This window comes from Zootoca vivipara, chromosome Z, assembly GCF_963506605.1.
Source record: "Zootoca vivipara chromosome Z, rZooViv1.1, whole genome shotgun sequence".
Lineage (NCBI taxonomy): Eukaryota > Metazoa > Chordata > Lepidosauria > Squamata > Lacertidae > Zootoca > Zootoca vivipara.
The window spans coordinates 21,449,316-21,470,429 of record NC_083294.1 but is presented as its reverse complement, the minus strand read 5'-3'; the positions used below and the strand labels follow the sequence as shown (position 1 = coordinate 21,470,429).

At 44.3% G+C, this 21,114-nt stretch overlaps 1 protein-coding gene across 3 annotated transcripts in view; it reads right to left on the bottom strand.

Annotated features, from left to right (window-relative positions):
• Positions 1 to 21,114, bottom strand: part of LOC118084534 (actin-binding protein WASF3-like) — a 70,985-nt gene continuing 49,871 nt past the window's right edge. For all 3 annotated transcript variants that reach the window (XM_035114150.2, XM_060270591.1, XM_060270592.1), the window contains exons 4-9: positions 18,295 to 18,448; positions 16,943 to 17,060; positions 15,681 to 15,856; positions 14,797 to 15,060; positions 11,226 to 11,617; positions 1 to 9,193 (exon numbers count right to left, since the gene is read on the bottom strand). In XM_035114150.2, coding sequence (XP_034970041.2) covers positions 9,036 to 9,193; positions 11,226 to 11,617; positions 14,797 to 15,060; positions 15,681 to 15,856; positions 16,943 to 17,060; positions 18,295 to 18,448 — 1,262 coding nt within the window. In that variant the 3' untranslated portion in view covers positions 1 to 9,035. The remainder of the gene's footprint in view (positions 9,194 to 11,225; positions 11,618 to 14,796; positions 15,061 to 15,680; positions 15,857 to 16,942; positions 17,061 to 18,294; positions 18,449 to 21,114) is intronic.

Genomic DNA, 21,114 nt, shown 5'->3' with positions numbered 1-21,114 from the left:
GAAATTGTCTTAAAAGCTTTATTTATTTCTATTACTAACATGCATAAAGTGTCAACAGCTTCAGATTATGTTGTACAACATTTCTTGAAAAAATAAAAAGTCCCATGAAGCATTACTAGCAGTTCCCCCCACCCATCCCACAGTATCTTGCACAGATTGTGTTTCCCCACCCCCTCTACAGGCAGGAAAATAATAAAGTTCCATTTTGCAACCATAAACTTTGGTCCTGATTTTGTCAGCACTGACACAAGCAGAACCCACAACATCGGGAACCCTTGCTTTACAAACAGCAAACTGTACGGCAGATAGATACTAGTAGCAAACATATACTGATCTACTGACTAAATGCACATGTTTAGAACACCCCATTAGACTGTGAAAAGCTTCTCATTAGTGCTGCTGCTTTGCCAGCTCTATAATAATGCACATGAATCAAATTATCAATACCTTGAAGCATGTACAAACTTCATGTTTCTCCTGAACAGAAATCAAACGTACACGTGTGTGTGTGTGTGTGTGTGTGTGTGTGTGTGTGTGTGTTTATAAACACTCATTTCCAAAAAGAAAAAAGAAATAGTATAAAGTATTATATGAGCAGAAGAGAGAGCAACAAAACTCTGAAGATCACTTGCATTGCTTGGTGGGTGTCCCTTCAGCAACCCAAGTGGAGGATAGGCCTCAACAGCAATTAGCCATGAAAGCTAGAGTGAACTTCCATTTCTAGAGGCAGTATACCTCTGGATACCAGCTGCTAGGAACAAAAGATAGGGGAAGGTTGTTGCCTATGACCACCACCCTGAGGCATCGCCAGATGGTGTGGCTGTACTGGCTAGGATGCACAGCAGAGATAACCAAAATGGCACCCTTCAGATGTTGTGGTCTACAACTACCATCATCCCTGACCAGCAGGGCTGATGGAGTCCACAGCAACTGAAGAGAACCATGTTGGTTACACACTTGATATAGAGTGTTCACATTCAGAGTGTATTACCCAGAGATCTTCTCTACTCACCTATGTTGGTGTGTTAGCATCACAACAGAAGCTTAAGAAAGCTCAGGGGGAAATGGGAGGCAAGCATGGCACTCTAAGAGCATGCAGTGAAGGAGAACAATGACTTAAGGCTTGGTGGGACTTTGAGATCTTGCTTCCTCTGAAAGCATGGCCAATCCTGCTGGGATTCAGCAATTGCACAGCTGAGCCCATAGTGCCAGTCATGCTGTTGCCATGTTTCTCAAGGCACTGATGCACTGTCAGATCCTTCTCAAGAGGAACTTAAAAACTATTTGCTGTCAGGGGCAAAGTGACACAGGTCATCCATTTCTTTCCAAAGGGCTGAAAAATATTGGCTTCCATTAGCACATACATACATACATACATACATACATACATACATACATACATACATACATATTGGCAGGTAGAATTGTGTGCATGGCAAGTCCCTACCATTTTAATTCCTCCAGCCCCCATTCCCAGGAACCAGAGGGATTCTGGACATCAATACACTGGCCTGAATTGCCTACACTTCTCTCTTCCAGGCAGTGGCTCAGGGAGCAAGGAACTGGCACATGGCATTAATGGCTCATGTCCTACAACAAAGCAAGGAGACAGCATCTCCCGAAAGAAGGCAACTGCCAGTAAGACTGCTCACTGAACACAATAGCTGGAAGACAGTGAATTTGGTAGCATCCCTACTTAGAGCAGAGCTGGTTGGAGCAACATCTCTCATTCCCATGAAGTCCAAAACCCAGTCTCCTATTATAGGGATACTGAGATACACCCGTTCTCCGTGACTGTAACCAACTGCATTTAAACCAAGCTGCCACGTGGACTTAAATATTTGCTTTCCTTTTAGGAACTGTGTTATAATCATGAAACTTCATCATGGGGCTGAGGGTGGAGAAGGTTTAGGGGCAGGGGTGAAGTGGGGTGGGGTGGGAAACCTGTGGTTCTCCAGATGTTGCTTGGCTACATCTTCCACCATCCCTGTTCATAGTGGCTGGGGCTGATGGGAGTTGTAGCCCAACAGCATCCAGTGGGTCATCGGCTCTTTCCAAGCCTGCTCTTGGGAATGAGAAACCTAACTACCTCTGCCCCCTCCTCAAGTCTTCCACTTGGTCTCAACTGCATCATTTTACAATTGCAAAATAAAACTCAGATACAACCTCCCCCTTTTAAGCAGTTTCTCTCACCATGTACCACCATTTCTGCCTCGAATTTAGTCCAGAAGTATTGATCATTTATTCACAGTGACAGGATAAAAAAGAAGGCGCACTCTTCCATTGCCTCCCAAAACAGACAAATGCCAACAAAAAGAAAGAAAAAGCGAGAGGGGGGAAACAGCAGTAAACAGTAAATCAGAGGACAACACCTTCTAAAGTGCAGTGCAGGTTCTGAAATCTTTGCTTCAAACTGCAAATTTCTCTAAGGACAGAGCCCTTCTCTTGCCCTTTGGGGGCTAAATTCACATGACTGGGCCAACTGGTAGCAGCTAGGCCAGCACAAGCTTATCACACACACCGACAGGGTCAGCTCTGTATTGGCTGTTGAACAGCATTTTCACACATTCAGGTCAGGCTGTATTGAATATTCTCCAATTTCAGTGTTTGTTTCGAAATAGCAGATTGGGTGTTATGATGAGCTGTACTGGTTAGTGCAAAAAAAAAGGGTTAACTTGCATTGCTGAACATTTTGCATTGCTTCGGCCCCAGTTCTCCCAGCTGCTTCCGACCCAGCAACTGCTGCTACTCGGAGGTCTCCTTATTTACTTACTTACAGGCCAAAGGAATCTTAACCTCAGTGGGATAGAAGGAATGCAGTGGAGCAGCAGAGAGAAAACAACATCCTAAGCCCTGATGCCCACAAGAGCCAGATCAGGAAGCAAGGGCAGCTTTTTTTAACTTGCTTTCTTACTTTTTATTTGACAGATTTATATCCTAACTTTCTGCTATTTAGGTATGCAAGGCAGCTTAGAATTTTCTTTGAGTTTCACTTGTCTACACTCTCAGCGCAGGTGAGCTTCTCTGTGTAGATCTCCCCACCCATCTACTTAGCTTATGCTGATGTTTTAATTATTAGCACACATATAATAGCTGGGTTTACAAGAAAGCTTAAGCACTTAATGTACAATTAAAAAATGTAACAGTCATATAGCCCACTACGGTATAGCGAAAGAACAGTAAATGAACAGCCAATCAATCCCCTCCCTCAGCTACCCTCCAAAAAACCCCAACAACAATCAGAGCACCCTAAGGCTCTCTGAAAGATGAGTGCCTTAGTCAACTACCGGTATCTAAACATCAGGAACAAGGAAGCAGAACAGAGTTCCCCAGGACATCCCACAATCTTGGTGCCAGAAGTAAAAAGCCCCTCTCCTGTGTCACCAAACACCAAATGATGGAATAATGAGGGCAAGAATTCTGCCTCTGAAGGAGATCTTAAGGTATGGGTGCGTGCTGACTGGCCGAGGGAATTGCACGATTTTTTTCACATCTGCGCATGACATCGTGTCAGATGTAGCAGTATGACATCATCCTTGGGATCTTGACTGCCATCAGGCCAGCTTTCTGGGGGAGAACTGTGACAGAGGAACTCCTGGCCCTCCTGGCCTGGACACTGTCACCAGCTCTGCTTCTGGATATGATGGGGGGTGGGGAGTAGCAGGGGTGGGGAGAGAGTGTTTCAGAGATAGTGAAGCTTGATTAAGGGCAAGATAGCCAGAACTGACACTAACAAACCCAGACAATGGAAAGAGGATTTCCAGGCAATTAAAATCTGCGCAAACCAAACTACATAGCTGCCTCATAAGAACTGTAACTCCATGAACTTGTTCTTGAGCTCGAGTTCATCTTTTCTCGCGTTATCATGTCTTTTCAGACTTTGAGGGTCCATATTAATACTGTTTTGGTAATTGTGCCTAAGAGCCTTCTAAACTAATTGAGTAGGGTATGCATGCATGGAATGGAATGGACAAAGCGCTGACTGAATCACACATCACCATAATGTTAAATGCCAAATGATGGTGACTATGGCAAAAGCAAGGGACAAAATAGTACCATTGAAATCAGCCTAACATCCTACATACACAAACGTACACACAGAATACGTTACTGCAACAAACACAATACATTACTGCAACAATTCCTATATAGTGCAAAAGCCAGAAGGTGCTTTTTAGATATGAAAACAAGCAGAAAATGAAAGGAAGCCATTCTGAACCACCCTATGGCCATAAAACAGCCTGCCCATGGAGTCCCATCTGTAAGCAGCATTGCCCAGGAAGATACCATTACCTTCCCCATTGGGAAGCCACTTTATGCTTCCAAAAGCATCAGATTACATGCCATGACAGTTCACAGAAGAGTTTGCCAAGTCTGCCTCTACAATCTTCACATTTCAACTGTCAGTTCCTTTACGACTTTATAGGAAGTTTCATGTTATGTATGTCACACCACCTGCCCTGCCTACTCTAGCCCTCAGCTGCGGTGCAGGATACTATATTGTAAACACCAGTGTTGAAGCAAGATTCAACTGTGAATTCACTCAGCTTCTGAACAGGGAGTTGTGGAATAGGGAGGGGGGAGAGAGAGAGGCGCGCGCGCGCGCGCACACACACACACACACACACGATCAGGTATCAAAATGTCTGGGGGGGGGGTTGTAATTCAAACAGGGTTATATGCAATCCCAAAGTGAACTTTCAAATCAGTTTCACAATGTGAGGATGAAGACAAGAAGTATCTCTTGTTTGATGATGCCTGAATCTAAATAATAGTTCTTCCTACCCACCCACCTTATTTCTTTATTTCTTTAGTTATTTAATGCCTGTATAATCAGTGAGCACCTCAATCACACAGAGCTGTGTGATGGGGATGGCAGCTGCCACTCCTCTCATCCTCAGGGGCATGCAACAGAACTCCAGGGAGGGGCCAGATGAATATTAATTACTGCCATCATGAAGCTAACAGCAAAGTTACATCCTAGAAATTCCCATTCCTGATTATGAATAGGCCAGCCTATTCAGACAGGTAAGAATGTTGACACGTGTTTTAATTTGGTTTTTAGCATGTTGCTGATTTAATTATTAATTTAATTATTTCTGAATGTTTAAATAATTGTTTTAAACTAACAGTGCCATTGTTTTTATTATTCTTGAAAACCACTTTGTGGCTTGCTGTTGTTGTTTTTTTTAAAAAAAGCAAAACAACCAAGTGATGTATAAATTTTGTGAAATAAATAAATTTTTAACTTAACGAGGGACTGCCAATTGAGATGCAGCAGTTTAAATATTAAATGGGCATTATTATCTTCTTTAGGGATTTTTGAATACTGGGGGTTGCATAACCCTGCCTGGCTTAACTTTTGGCAGAGGCACCCAAACAGAATGAGAAGGAAGCCTTTTTTTACATATTGTATTCGTCAGCAGCTGCTCTAAACTGTGAAGTTTAATTCAGTAGTACCATTCCCAGTATAGTTTGCTAAATATAATGCTGCATCAATTGATGCCTAACTCAAAAAGAGACAAATAAGAGCTACACATAAATCCTGCCACAAGAAGCTTGAATTCTGTGATAGCCAGATGCCATCAATTGGTTATTTTTTCCCTCTTACCACAAAGACTTGAGTGGGGGGCAAATTACAGTCTAAAATTTCAGTATGCAACTTAACCATTGCTTCCAACCTTGCAGAGATGGATGCCTGGTCCTGTTGGGTGACAAAGGTGGAGTGAGAAAGGCTATTTAGTTTTACTTGCTTTTGTCCTCTCTATGAAGAAGTGCACAGAATCTCATGTTAGTAGCTGGAAGCTCATAAGCCAGAAGAAACATCAGTGCAGGCTGGTCCGTTAGGATGAATGGGGCCGAGCACCACCAACCTCAGTGTGCTTCCAGACTGCATCCCTGCTTACTTACGGCTTAGCAGGGAGGAAGGTGGGGACAGAAAGAGAATTAGTCATCTGGGCCTGACATGAGCTCTATCTCCACCTACTGTTGGCCTCCCTGCCTTCCATCCTACCAGTCTCGATGGGCATTGGCCACCGCTGAAATACAAGGTAAGAGGCAAGCAGAGTACATTGGTGGCAAAGGTGTTTACTTTGTCTCTCAGTGTCATCATGGCCCAGAACCTGGACTTAGAAAAAAGAATGTCAAGGGAGTTCTGCACTTGCAAGGAATCAACTGTTCAGTTTGGCAGCTTGATCCCAGAAGCTGCAGTTAGTGCAGAATACTACAGCAAGATTGTTGACAGGAGCGAGACCTTGCTAACAGAGCACCTGTGCTCAGAAACCTGCTCTGGTTGCCAATTTGCTAACGGGGCCTAGTTTAAGATGTTACTATTAGTATATAGAGCCCTGAGCAACATGGGACCAGTTTACCTGCAATATCGTTTTATATGCAAATTTAGTCCCAGTACTTTTAATATGGATTTTCCTGGACCAAGCTCAACCTTATGCTGAGAGAGAAATCTGTCCTCTCTACCTCCTGCCACCCTCAGATGTTATAATGAATGGGGGAACAAAATATTCCATGCAACCTTTCCTGTTCTTGTCTCATGTATGAACAAGTCAAGCCTTTAAATCCAGCCTTTGAATTCTGATTCAAAACTCTGCCTATCTGATCAATCTTTAAGAGGAAGCTGTTCAACACCTCTGCCCAAATCAGAGCCCCTAGGACCTAGCAACTACGTTAACTAATCAACACAAAATAAAAGCTTAACGAATACATCTCTTCACTATGTAGATATATTCTTCTTTGAAAATAAATGCTAACATATATTCTTCTAGAATAATATAGGTGAGAGGGAGAAGAAATGAACCTAACCCTTTTAATAGATGCTTCATATCAAAGCCACTATACTAATACAGTACAACGATAACCAATCACGCGGAATGCTTAGCTTATATGATGTTGTTACATAAGGTATCATCCCTAAAATGCACCCAGTTGTTCACTAGACACATAATGCACAGGGCTAACCTTAGAACACTGTAGTGGTAACTTCCCAACCCCACTGCCCCAGCCATTCTACGGAAATTGTTTTCTATTATGACCTATTTATCTCTAAAACAGCTAAACAATCCCAAGCAGCTTACAAAAACAACCAACACCATACCTGACTGGCCCACCACCTTATTTCCCCTGCATTTCCTATCCTGATGTCACAGAGGAGGGTCTGCAATTCTACCTGCCACCATCTCCATGGTGATTGCTCCACTACTCTTTGGCAAGGGTGAGAAGAGAGGCCTCAACCTCCTCTGCAGCTGAGATTTGGGGAGGGGAGAGCCCTTTGTGTGCAACCCCAAGCTGAAGGGGAAGTATTGAGATGGATGTTTGAGCAATGCTTGGAACAGAAGTTACAAGCACCAGAGCCAAGACAAGATTTCCCTCTGGTTTACGAATGGAAAGATGGAGGCACTTGGCAGTGATTCTCAACCAAGAAAAACTGACTTTGGAAAGGTGGATAAATTATGCAAAACAAGCTATTTTACCATTTTGACCTTTCATTTTTGTTTGTTTCTGTTTACCATGCCAAGGGCCAAACAGTGATGCCACACACAAACAGCACTTTGTCACAACTTTGGAGCAGTGTTTAAGAAGGAACTGGTCATAAATCAGCTTGGCCCCAATTCAACTGAAGTTACTCCTCATGTGCAGTGCTTTCTAATTTAAGTTTACCCTGAAGTAAGTCTCGCTATAATCAGTGGGTCTAGCTTTCAGAAAAGTGCAGATAGAATTGCAGCTCAAGCCCCAAGCACTAAACCATTAAAAAAGCATAACAATAAATACAGTTGGGGTGTTATTTTTTTAAAAAGGAACTGTTAAAACAATGAAATCACTGGTTGCATTCAGGGGGATGGTTGCCTAAACAGGTGTTTTAGTGGATCAGAGTTCACTTTGTTACATGCATGATATGACCACTTACATGTTCTTATCCCTTAGTACAGATAGAATAAAGTGGTTGCTGTCTAACACAGTGCACTTACTAGGTTTTGCAATGCCTTATATTTTGAAAAACTGCCTATATCATTAATACCACAATGACTCTGAATACCAGTTACTGCGAATCACAGGAGGGTAGAGTGCTATTGCCCTCAAGTCCTGCTTTTGGGCTTCCCATAAGCATCTGATTGTATCAGGATGCTGTATTAGATGGTCTGATCCAGCAGGCTCTTCTTATGTTCTTATAATGACTTATACTCAATCAATTGGCTCTGGTATTCATTGGTATTCACTCTTCACAGTGAAATACACCTACTGCTGTGTTTTAACTCTACTTTGTAACCAGCAACAACAACATGTTTTGGTTCTCTCTGTACCTTCAAAAGTGAATTACCATGCATGTGATGAAGTGACCTTAGACCCATGAAAGCTGCCATCATGATAATTTAAAGTGCCACAAAACTCTGTTGCTTTTGCTACAACAGACTAACACGGCTACTTCTCTGGAACTTGCCTCTAAAATGTTAAGCCATAGAGGAAACTTTACAAGCATGTAAAAGCACATTCCCCTAACCCATGACACCACTCTACACAGAAAGAAGGCTTCCCAACCATACCCAGGAACATAGAAAGTGCATCTGCTTAAATAAGCCTTAAAACTTTGTCTCTTGTGTTTGACTGCTCCCTCAATCTGCATGTTATCTCTGGGACCATATCTTAAGCTGTAATAGACCACACTGACAACCGAACCAGGAGTGAGTTGTGGTTGTTGTTTGTTTTAGCTTTTCTAGGACTTTCAAAGCCTCAAATGCCATTTCTCACACCTGGGGAAAAAATTGGTCAACTGCTGGTCCACCACCACCAAATGCTTTTTTCAAAAGACAAAAGTCACTAATGCACACTTGCCCACAAAGAGGCCACCTTAAAAAAATTTCAACAGTGCAACATGGCATGAAAGCAAAGCTCACTGAACATGAGCACCTGGCAGCAGCTGGAATTTACCCGCAGGGGCACCTGGTCACACACACATACACCTGACTGTGGAAAGGTGGCAAAAAGAACTTGGGGGGATCCTCTCCAAGGCAGCACTCTGCCCCTTCTCAATCTGACCATTCATTCTCGTCCAGCTCCGAGTCATCATCTGATTCACTGTACTCGACGGCGATTCTGCGGGAGAGGATTGTCGCCACGTCGTTGCCCACTGGCTCTTTCTTTGCCTCTTGCTCCCATTGCTCTTGTACCTTCCGGAGTTGAATCCCTGCATTTGCAAAGGAAGAAATACTTTGGAGGACTGGCTTCTGGGCAGATGTGTTGCTGGGACCTGACTTGACACTGAGACTCCAAGCCATGAAAGACAATCCCTGTTCCCTTCCCAAGTCCCAACTGGGGTCCCAACAGCTACACTGAGCTTAGAAACAGATCTGTAGAGCTGGAAGGCACCCAAAGGGTCAGTAAATCCAACACCCTGCAATGCAGGAATCGTTCACCTTGAGAAGCCCAGCACAGCAGCAGGGGCGATCCCCATCAACCTCTAGTTCTAAATTTGGAGCTGGGGCTTGTTTTGCTGTTAGGAAGCCTGAGTGGCCATTATCCACCCATTTTTCCTTGCTGAAGGCAGAGGAAAATCTGGGGCTTGTCTTGGCACTTGGTGCCAAAGGGCCTGATTGCCTAGACACCCATCTCTAGCTTCCATTTCCAGCTTGGAGCTACAGAGGTTGGAGTGAGATTTCCCTTGTAGTTGCACTGAACCTTCCACAGCTCAGCACAAATAATGGGCATTGCTTCCTCCCCAACTGTAGAGTGAAGTGGAGCTTCACTTCTCCTCCTCGCCATGGAAAGGTGGGGGTAGATGGAATTGTGGGACAGTGAACAATTTGCACAGGCCTGACCAAAACAAATCTCCAACCCTTCTCAATCACTTTATTTGATACTAATTAATTCTGCATTTGTTAAGGGGTAGCCAACCTTTGGGGGCTACTGGGCACCTTTGGAATTCTGAAAGTGTGGTGTGGGCACCAGCTACAAAAATGGCCACAATAGAGCATGGCATAAAAGAAAATGACTACCACAACTAAAACAGCAGAAAAAGAGGCATGACCACAAAATGGAGTGGCTTTGGATGCCTCACTGCTCCCATTAAGGGGATAAAATACATCTACCGTGTTTCTCATATTTTAAGGCATCCCTAAAAAATAAGGCATGGCAGGATTTTCCAGACCTGGCGAAATATAAGGCATACCCCGAAAATAAGACATGCTGGTATGGTATGGAAGGGCACACCGCGCCAAGTCCCGACCCAGCGGGACCCAGCAAGGGCAGCAGTGCGCGCTTTGCCGAGCCCCGACTGAGCGGGAGCTGGCAAAGGCAGCAGCCCGCCGCCGGCTTGGAGCTCGAGCCGGCAAAGGCAGCAGCGGCGCTTTGCCGAGCTCCACCGAATCGGGTGAGAATTGCGTTCGTACCCCTGCCTTGCAGCCTCCGACCCTTCACCCAGGGCGTTCACACGTGCATCCCCACCCCCGACCCGCGTCCTCGTCTACCGGTACCTGAAAGCTGCGCACGCGGCATTCCAGCACAAAGCCGCCAGCCAGCGTCGGAAGAGGAGAAGGAGGTGCCGCCGAGAAACCCAGAAAGGGGAGGCGCAGCGGGAAGGAGGAGGAGACCGGCAGGGAGGGATCCGGAAAGTTGCGAGCGACTTCCTGCTCCCCCCCCCAACGGAGCGAAAACCAGCAAAGGCAGCAGCCCGCCGCCGGCTTGGAGCTCGGCAAAGCGCCGCTGCTGCCTTTGCCGGCTCGAGCTCCAAGCCGGCGGCGGGCTGCTGCCTTTGCCAGCTCCCGCTCAGTCGGGGCTCGGCAAAAAATAAGACACCCCCGAAAATAAGCCATAGGCTTATTTTCTTGAGTAAAAAAAAATATAAGACATGACTTATAATATGAGAAACACGGTACATCAGTCATCACCATGCTCACTCACAAAGACAAGCACTCTATAAGTATCCTGTTTAAGGAGAATGAGAGGTCAAGCCAATGCAAACAGGAACTGAGGTGGAAGAGCAGCCAGCCTCTCACAAATGGTGGATTTGGATGAGATATTTACTGAGACCTTTTGTGGTCACCATGGAACATACTATTGGAAGTACTGATGCCTGTACATGCTGTTTGGATAAGCATTGTTTAATGGCTTCCAATCACTTTATTTTTACCCTTTAGAATTTCAAAAGCAAGCAAATAAATAAATAAATAACAACATGGACTCTTTGCGGGAGGGAATATTGTTATACAGAAAAAGCTCACCTCTACGAATTGCAGCAAGCAGGTCGCTCCTGGCATCACTCATTGGTATCAGCGGGAACTGAGGCTTCCGTGGTTCAACCGTCATGGCTGGGGGAGAGGCCAAGTGAGCTGGTGAGGTGGTAATCGTTGGGGGTCCAGGGGGAGGGGGCGGAGGTGCAACGGGGGGCCCCATTGGGCCAGTCTGAGGGGGAGAAGCAGAGTAGGGGCAAGGTGGGGCTGGTGGAGGGGAAGGTGCGTAAGAGGAGTGAGCAGCAGTGGCAGCTGCATTGGGCGCCATGGTGGGAGGGGCAGAGATAGGGCTGTCAAAGGCAGTTTGAGCGGAGGGTATCACCGGGGGAGGAGGAGGGGGAGCAGGTGGCACAAAGTACTCGGCCATTGGCACTTGCTGTGGGCTGAAACGAGAAAGGAAAAGAGACAATTTGAAACACACTCTGGTCCAATCAAACATGGCACACATCTACAAGATACAGGTAGGTAGCCGTGTTGGTCTGATCTGAAGAAGTGTGCATGCACACGAAAGCTCATACATATTACAAACTTAGTTGGTCTCTAAAGTGCTACTGGAAGGATTTTTTTTTGAAAGATCTACAAGTTAAATTTAATATATAAGTCGGCATCAGACAAATGCTAGATACGTGGATCGAATAAAGCGAATTACAGACACATCTTTTGGAACTGCTCTCAGATACATTTTGAAAATCTGTTTCAAAAGGCTAATGTTTCTAATATTGTTCACTGTTAGAACTGAAAATATTTCTACTTGGTTATCTGGAGGGTGTTATCTTTGGAAATGATTGGAAAATAGTGATCCACCTTATAGCTGCTAAGATTATGATAGCTAAAAATGGTGGGGGAGGTTATATCTCTTAATATATGTTAAGGGTTGGGGGGGGGAAACCACCCTGGTCTACAGTAACAGTTGATTGAGTTAACTAATTATAAAATAATACATATAAATTAACCTAATAGGTTTTGGAAGAATTTGTGTTTTTTGTAATGTTTAGGAACAGCTAGTTTACTGATACTGTTCAACCTTATGCTGCTGTAATTCTATGATTATTTCTTTATGTATATTTTGGTTTACTTTATTGCATCTATAATAAAATGGAAACAAAAACAAATGAGCAGCTCAAGTCACAGAATTAGGCTATTTTAAGTTTAGCCCTTCTTAACTGCTGCACAACTTTGGAGCTAGAGCTATGGTTAAAGGCAACTCCTCCCTCCAAGTAAGTGAGCTAGAGCAGATACAGTCCCACATACGTGGGAATTTTCAGAGTACTCAGACATGGCAGGCATCCAGATACAGAATGGCAACCAGTACTAGTGCAAGAAAGTCCAGTTGCTAATGAACTCTTGTGGTGAGCTTGCCCAACTCATGACCCACCAAGATGTGCAAAAACATTTTGTTTTCCTAGGCAAGCAGTTAAGCAGTAAAGACTGAGGGATCACAGTAAACTAGACTAAAACCTCTAATTTTTGGATAAGGGGTAAAAAGGAAGTGGTACTGTATGTTATGTATGCTGCCCGGAAGTGGCTTTCCAGGGTTTCAGGCTTTCTCTTCCAGTCCCCTCTGAAAATGCCAGGGAATGAACCAGGGACCTTCTGCATGCTAAGCAGATGCTGTGCCACTAAGCTATGGCCATTTCCCAATTAATGTAAGAATTAGGTTGCATAAAACCATTTCATGTTGGTTATCATTAACCACTATACCTTCTAACGGGAGGTATAAATAAAAAAATAATGACACACACACCAGAAAATTCCTGCTGAATCAGTCCAAAGGCCCATTTAGTCCACCATATTGATCTCACAGATTGCCTGCGGGTAGCCAGCAAGCAGGATCTGCGTGCAACAGCACTCCCCCCCACCTGTGATTCCTCACAAGTAGCATTCAGATGAGCTTCCCAGATGTACTCACTACTCTGTGTGCACAAATCTCATGTTCAAATTGCATACATGTTTAATACTAACTGTATCTGTTTGGACAAACTAACTGTATACTAACTGTATACTAACTGTATCTGTTTGCATGGTGAAAAACTGACTGGCGAGTTCAATAAAATCCCTTTCCAGACAAAAATCTCATAGGAAAAGTACGGTAACTGCTCTCTTGCTGTCTGCTGTCCATAGTCCTGAAAAAGGAAGAGCTCTGAAAAAGTGAGACCTCCTCCACACTTTCCAGGCACAGACTGCACTTTAAAACTCCATATCTGAGCACTCTCCGCTCCCCCCTCCCAGAGATTTCCCTGCAAAACCCCACTCTTTACCAGTGAATCAGAGCAAATAGCAATCCATGGTAAACCTGAATTGTTGTGCTTCAGCTTTAAAGAACAGGTTTTTGCAGGGGAAAGTCCTGAGAGGAAAATGACACTTGGGCATGGAGCTTTGAGGCAAGGACCTGTTGCTGTAAAGTGCAGGGCAAAAGGTAAGTATGGATAAGCCCTTTGTCTAGAAGTGCTATTTCACATTTTACAGATCCTCCAACTATAGGTGTCAGCCTATTGCATTTCTATATTTTCTATGCAGCCCCCTTGGTCTTTTTTCAAGCCTGGCTTTTGAAGCCCTTAGCCATTGATCCTACAAGGACTTGCAGATGGTTTAATTTTTCCACTGGGAATGCCTCTTCTTCCAAAGGAGGGAAAAAGATAAGTAAATTGGCATGTAAATTCTTGCAAATTAACAATGAGGGAGTAAATTCTGCCCATGGGCCTCCATGCAAAAGGGGGTCAAGAGCAGCATGGGAATGGCAGAATTTGGGTCTTAAGCTCAGTTTTCAGCATTCATTTACTGAGTAATGACAAAGGCTAGGAACAACTGGGACAGAACTTAATCAAGGGGAAAGGAGCTAGGTGAGTAAAGGATGCAGGGAAATGATTGGGGATTCTTGCTGAGCCTAACGGAGTGAAGTCAGCCTGCCCTTGTGGCCACCAGAGAAGGCTAGCAGCATTCAGTGCTGTTTCAGATGCCAGCACTTTCCCAGGTTGGGCGACATGGATGCTGGCTGGCGTTTACATGAAGGGATGAACAGTGATGAATATACAATCAAGTTCTCTCTTGGGAGTCCTGGCAGGATTTAGATTGTCGCTCACATTACTGTACCAATGAGCAGCCTCTGTGCAACCATATTATTGCCAGCTGGTTTTATAGAATGCAAGCCTGCCCTACTATGGGGAAAACTCATATGACCTTCCAACAAATGTAGAAAAAGAGGAATATTTATATTTTCCTCATATTTCTCAGGATTTACAAATACAGCTCTATTCCTTGTAATCAGCTGATCTCTGGACCAGCTGTTTTCCAATGTGGAAACCAAAGGGTGGAAACTTGAGCTTGGTCATACCAAAATAGGAATAATAATAATAATAAATCAATGGCAAAGAAAGGGGTTGGGGTGAAGTTTCCCAGCTCCTTGCATATCCATGGATCTGACTGCATTCTGCTTCTTAACACCTTTCCTACACAAGTTTCCTACACTATCAATACCCTGGTAGCTTTAGACAGTGCCAAACTCTCTTTCTGAAAGCAGAAAGCCACACCTAACGGGGGAAGGAAAGCAGGCAGGAATCCATACCCATAATCCTTGACTATCTGAGGCCTCGGTCCATTTAGCATAGTCTCTGACGGCTGCGGTACATGGGGCTGTTGGACCCGGTTGAGACTGTTCTGCCGGCTTCCTGCTGCTGAGGGCCTGTAGACATGTTCCTGGGCCTGGTTAGCCACCAGGATGACCTCTTTGTTGTCTGCTGACAGGTGTGAGGCTGGAGCTAATATCTGCTGGGCAGGATGGTTAGGGCTGGCCGGGTATGAATGATCAGCTGCATCTGACGCATAAGATCTGTCACACACAAAAACACCAAAAGGTTGTACTCCTGAATGGGGTGGGTGGATGGAAGGAACCAAACTGAAGGGAAGATTAAGATGACATCTATCAGCTGCTGGGATCAAGGCATGGTGTGTGTGTGTGTGTGTGTGTGTGTGTGTGTGTGTGTGTGTGTGCGCGCACACACACACACACACACATTTACACGCACACGCACACACACTTAAAGGAACACGCACATGCAGCAAGGATGGAGCAGGCATGGATTAGGAAGTTAGCACCACAGTTTAAGAGATTAGCCTTCTATAGGGGTTTAAGTACTCCTAACTTGTGCTCCAAACAGCACACTGACTTCTCATCTCAGCATCATGTAAATGCAGCAGCAAAGCCCATGCAAAGATTCAGCAGCCCCAGAGCAACAAACATTGTAGTTTTTTTTAATTTGGGGCGGGAGGAGAGTTTGTCAAAAGGCCTAATTTCCCTGAACCTCCAACTAGTAAGATCAGAACCCTTGCTGTTGTGAGCAATAAAAGCATCCAGAAAAATAATAATAATAAGTCAAACAATAATCAAGCCCAAAAAACAGCAAAAGAAATAAAAAAGATCGAGCAAAGCGTGTAATACATAAAACCTGCCTATTATCTGGGGACAGTGATCCTTCCGATGAGGCCATGTGATATGGGGATGGTGAGAACCTGTTATCGGGCCGGAATTCCTTATCGTATGCCATCATGTTCCATTCCAGCCGCCGGTTGCGAGCCTTTCGCACTTTCTTCACTTCCCTGGTGGAGTCCTCAACCAGCCGCTGCTCCTACAGAGAAACAGAGTAAAGTATCTGCTGTGTCAACCACCTTTCTGCTACCGATGTGAATTGTAAGGCTTGGCTGGCCTCCACAATGGAAGAGAATCCACAAGGGGTTAAAATACCTTCAGGCTGCAGAGTCTGAGGGTTTCTTTTGTAATGTGCGTGTGTGCGCGCATTTGAGTTTCCCATATGTAAATAATTCCTTACAAGAAAAAAAAAACACAAACCAGCACAACAAAAGGTGAGAATGCTTTCAGCTCAACACAGTTGTTATTTACAGAGAGCTGTGCTTTGTTTTTTCATAATGTAAGTGATTCAAAAATGAATTCATGCGTCTATATTCTGAGGTTGTCTAGGTTATTCTATAACAGTGGGGTCACTGCCCCCTTGATTCTGTACACTCATCCCTAGTGCCCCCTACCCTACCCCACATAAAGCATTATTCAGAATAGCTGCTTGCACCATCCACTAAGAAAGAATAAAATTCAAAGCAGTAACAATGAATTAAAACTATTTGGTTTTACCTGATGCAGTGACACTCACTTTTCAAACACTTCCTGGGCCACCCCCTGGAAATCCCCCACAGGGTGTAGTACTGCCCACTTTGGAAACCTCAGTTCTACAACCTCATGATGACTCTACAGCAGGGTTTTGATGGACCTTGCCCCAGGTCCATGTTTCCACATTTGCCAAGGTAATTGGCCAACGTAAGGGCAAAAACAGCAAACAGCATGACTTTTATACCTTTGCATTTTAAACACGTAAAAGTGAGAGCTTTTTACACCCACCCACAACTTTCCAGCTTCCAGGTATTATCACAGTTAAAGGACACATTCTGACCATGCAGAAGCACTTGAAGAGGGTGAAGAACAAGGTTGGCGGCATCGGGTGTTCAGGGCCACCTCTTCCTACCAGCCCCCACCTGCACACTGTTTGCAATCAACAATTTATTTAGCATTTAATCTCTGGTGGGGTGTGAGAATTATCTCCTCTTTCAATCATCTCTAGAGAGGCAGATTATCTGCTTAGGTGCTCTATAGAGAGACTACCTGAATCCCAACTCCTATATATTCCCCCTTCACAAAAATGTACCTTCTGCCTGCGTTTCTCTTTCCTCTTGTCCTCTGTTGCCTGCAGCATCTTCTCTTTCCACAAGTTGAAGAAATATGAAGGGTCCGTGTAAAACTTCAAACCGTCTTTCTTGTCATCTCTAGAATGAACAAGTGGGGCGGGGGGGGGGGGGTTGAGGGAGAGAGAGAGAGAACTATTTTAATTTTTATTTCATAAAATTTATATACCACTTGATTGTAAAAAAACAAAACAAAACCCACAACCCTCAAAGAGAATAAATCATCAGTAAGGAAAACATTCACAGGTAGAATAGAAGAGGGAAACTTGTGGCTTTCCCACTGTTATTGTTACAGGTTAGGGGGGTCAGTCTGAATGACACCCAGGAGTCCCTTCCAAACCTATGATCCTTTGTAGATGAGGCTAGCATCTATAAGGAGAAATCTGCTGAAACAGTCAAGGCTGCTCAGCTAAGAATCCGTAATCCACATCTTAAAGAGTGGCTCTGTTGCCATAAAGACAAACTAGTGAGCCTTTTCTCATCTCATCTCCCAAGATAACACAGTGGTTGGGGAACAACAGGCTGTGTGTGTGTGTGTGTGTGTGTGTGTGTGTGTGTGTGTTGGCTCATACTGGAAGCTGCAGCACAGAGGTATTGCTTGCTCCATACTGGACTCAAATCTTAGCTTGTGACTTCCCTGGAAGCCCTATGGGGAAGAAAGATCTTCGGGGGTGTTAATGCTATGAGCCCCTCCATCCTATGCTCTGGCTGTATATATGTGCAAATAAAACAACATAATCTAAATACACCACAGTCTCCATTGACTCTCATTGCAAGGAAATTAAACCTAAGGTAAGTGTTGGAACCCCTGCAACATTAATGAATAGCTCTCATTAGCCCCAACAAGCACTGCAAATGATCAGTAGATAAAAAAAAAAAGCACCACAACTCCTCTGTTTATATTATCATTCTATTTCTAGGGTTTCCAAATCTTGTGAAATTTGCATCATTAGATTGGAGTAAGCAGCATTCACTTCAGCTGCTGACTAGCACAGGAAGGCTCTCAAGAAAATTGAGTGTGGCAGCTACTCTCAATTCAAAGTGGCCTCAGAGATCACCCCAAGCTTTTTGCTGACCAGCCAGAGGTATGTGTGTGTTTGTGTACATTAAAATAAACAAATAAATGCATTTAGGAATTGGGGGGAGGAGTGCCCCTCCTTGGTCCTTGCCCTTACAGGACACCTATGCCCTTTGCTATAAAAGGAACACATAAATTGCATAAGCTAACCATTATGGGACAATTTCTTTAAAACTCATTAGACTCCCCAAATGGGCACAGACTTAGTAACAGCGGCTCTTTTGCCAAATGCCCTACCTGTAAGGAGTAAGGATGTTGAGTGGCGGGGGCTTATCGCACCGCTGGTACATCTCCATCACAGGGTTTGGGATGGAATTGCGAGACACCACCTGTTGGTTCTGAATGGTGGAGCTCTTGAAGGCTTTCCGCATGTTGATATCCTGCAGCGAGACTGGAAATCCAAGGCAGAAATGTGAAAAGGATGAAACTCAACACTGTGCACCCGCAATCCCAACACACAATGTGGGTTTTGTTTCCTACAAGTCACGCACTGGTTCTTTGATGCGATGATTCCCATGCTTACCCTACCATCTCAAGGCAGGTAACACTTTACACTATACTGCAATTCTTTATAACCAATATTTTAAATATTGTAATATGGGGGGGGGGGAGCAAGATTAAAGATCCTAAGCAGAATCCCATCACCTACCGAAACCTAAAACTCCTGCCTGCCAGATTATAATCTCCCTCATCTCTCAAGAGCTAGGTTTGACATATAACACAAACACTTTAAAAAATAAAAATAAAAATGCTGTAATTCACTATGACAAATATTTTTTGTAATATAAATACAGAGGGAAAAACAGTTTAAATACAGAAAAAGCAAGTTAAATATTTAATACAATTAAAAGTAATTAACAATGGGTAATCAATATAACCAGTTAATGAACTAACAATCCTATGCAATTTACTCAAAAGGAAGTCTCACTGAGTTCAGTCAGAGACTTACTTCCAGGTAAGTGTGCATACAACTGAGGCTTAATTATCATAACCCTAAGATTTAGACAGCTGTTATATCACATTTGCTTACTTACAAGCGGCATCCAGAGTGGAACCATGAAAACTGCATTGACAATCTCTGCTTTGAGAATTATTGCAGATTTTAAAATGCGCAATAAGTATGGACATACTTTCTACAAAGACCCTGTTACTTCAGGGGTGGGGATCCTTGTGGCCCTCCAGGTGTAGCTGGACTTTCTCCTCTGACCATTGGCCACATTGCCTGGGGCAACGGGAATTGGGAGTCCAAAAACACCTGGAGGGCCAGAGGTTCCCCACCCCTGATTTACCTCACAGGATAAATGAGCCCGATGCGATAAACAAAAAGCTCAGCACCCTCTTGCTGGCTCGGAGAGCAGACCAGGGCAGGGGCTGGAATGGTGCAAACCAGCCCACGCCGTCTTCTGTAGGTCTGCTCCCAAGGCGGAAAGTGCGGCAGTGCTTGCTTTTATAGCAAAGCAGGACCTTGGCCAACACCCACACACCCCCCCCAGCTGTATCCACTCAGCCAAAGTACCGCTGTAAGATGTACCTGCCCTGGGACCTTGGGTAAAAGGGCAGGTGATAAATTGCTATAGCAACAACAACACCCCCTATGATATTCTATGCCTTCTGCATCACCTACGCTTTCCATGAAGCAGCAGTTATCCAGCTCCACTACTGAGGGGTGGTGGAACACAAGCAATTACTTCATCAGATTTCTGAAAAAGATTAAGGTTGCTAGGAAAGCAGGGGGTCAGTATGATTTGTGGGGGGATGGCAATTTTCTGATTAACGGAAATGGCAGATGGGAAGATTAGACAGCTGTTCATGTGGCTAAACTGAAGGTTCCTGGTTTCAATTTTTTTAACAAGATTGATTTAAAAAAAAAAAAAACCTGACAAGAACTTTCCAGGTCTATCATCAAAGTACAAGGAAGGAGCAGACCTACAGAGGAAGAAGCAGGGAGAGGATGGATTGCATTGCACGATCCTTGCCTCTGCCTGATCTTCTCTCCCAGCCAGCAAGAGTGTGCCGATGTTTTCTGCCTGCCTCATTCTGCTTGTCCTGTGAGATATCTGCTAGTAGGTAATAGAGTGTTGTGCTGATTATGGGTTGGGGCATTGGAGTCTGATTGATCAACCAGGGACAGATTGAAGGCGGGAGTTGTGTGTGTCAGGCAGCTAGCATAGAAAAGGACCGTGTTAAAGCAAATACTAGAACTATTATCTGATTGTTGAAGAAGTGAAACAGCATTATACTCAAGAAATGCTGGGAAACCCAGCCAGATGGGTGGGTACAAATAAATTATTATTATTATTATTATTATTATTATTATTATTATTATTCTAACACCTGCCTTTATTGGTGTATCTGAGATCACACCCCTTACACTCTTCTGAAAAGGTTAAGTGTGGGTGGCAAATATGGATCTAAAACAGGGAGCAGAGAGGCTGTGTCCCTCCTTATGTTGTTGGACTATGGCTCCCATCATCCCTCCAGCCAGCATGGCCAGGTATCAGGGAGGATGGGAGATGGAATCCAACCACATCTGGTGGATTACATGTTAGCCACATCAAATCTGGGCTGTACCATTTCAGACTTCAAGTGAGGGCTCCAACAGTGGAATATTCCTGCATACATATATTCCTGCTCACATACATATAGCCCACTGTATCCTCCTAGAGAGGCTATCTGAGTTGTGGGTGGGCAGCATTGCTTTGCAGTGGTTCCATTCCTACTTGGGGGGTCGTTTTCAGTGGGTGATGCTTGGGGACTGTTTTTGGGTTTGTTTTTAGCACCATGGGGCCTTCAATATGGTGTCCCTCAGGGCTCAATTCAATGGCCCATGTTGTTTAATATCTATATGGAACCACTGAATGGAATCATCTGGAGTTTTGGCATGCACTGTTGGCAGTATGCTAATGACAGACAACTCTATTTCTCCTTTACATCTGCAGGTGAGGCAGTGGATGTGCAGGACCACTGTCTTTCCTCGGTAATGGACTGGATGAGAGGCAACAAACTGAAGCTCAATCCAGGTAAGACTGAAGCACTGTTAGTGAGTGGTTCCCTAGA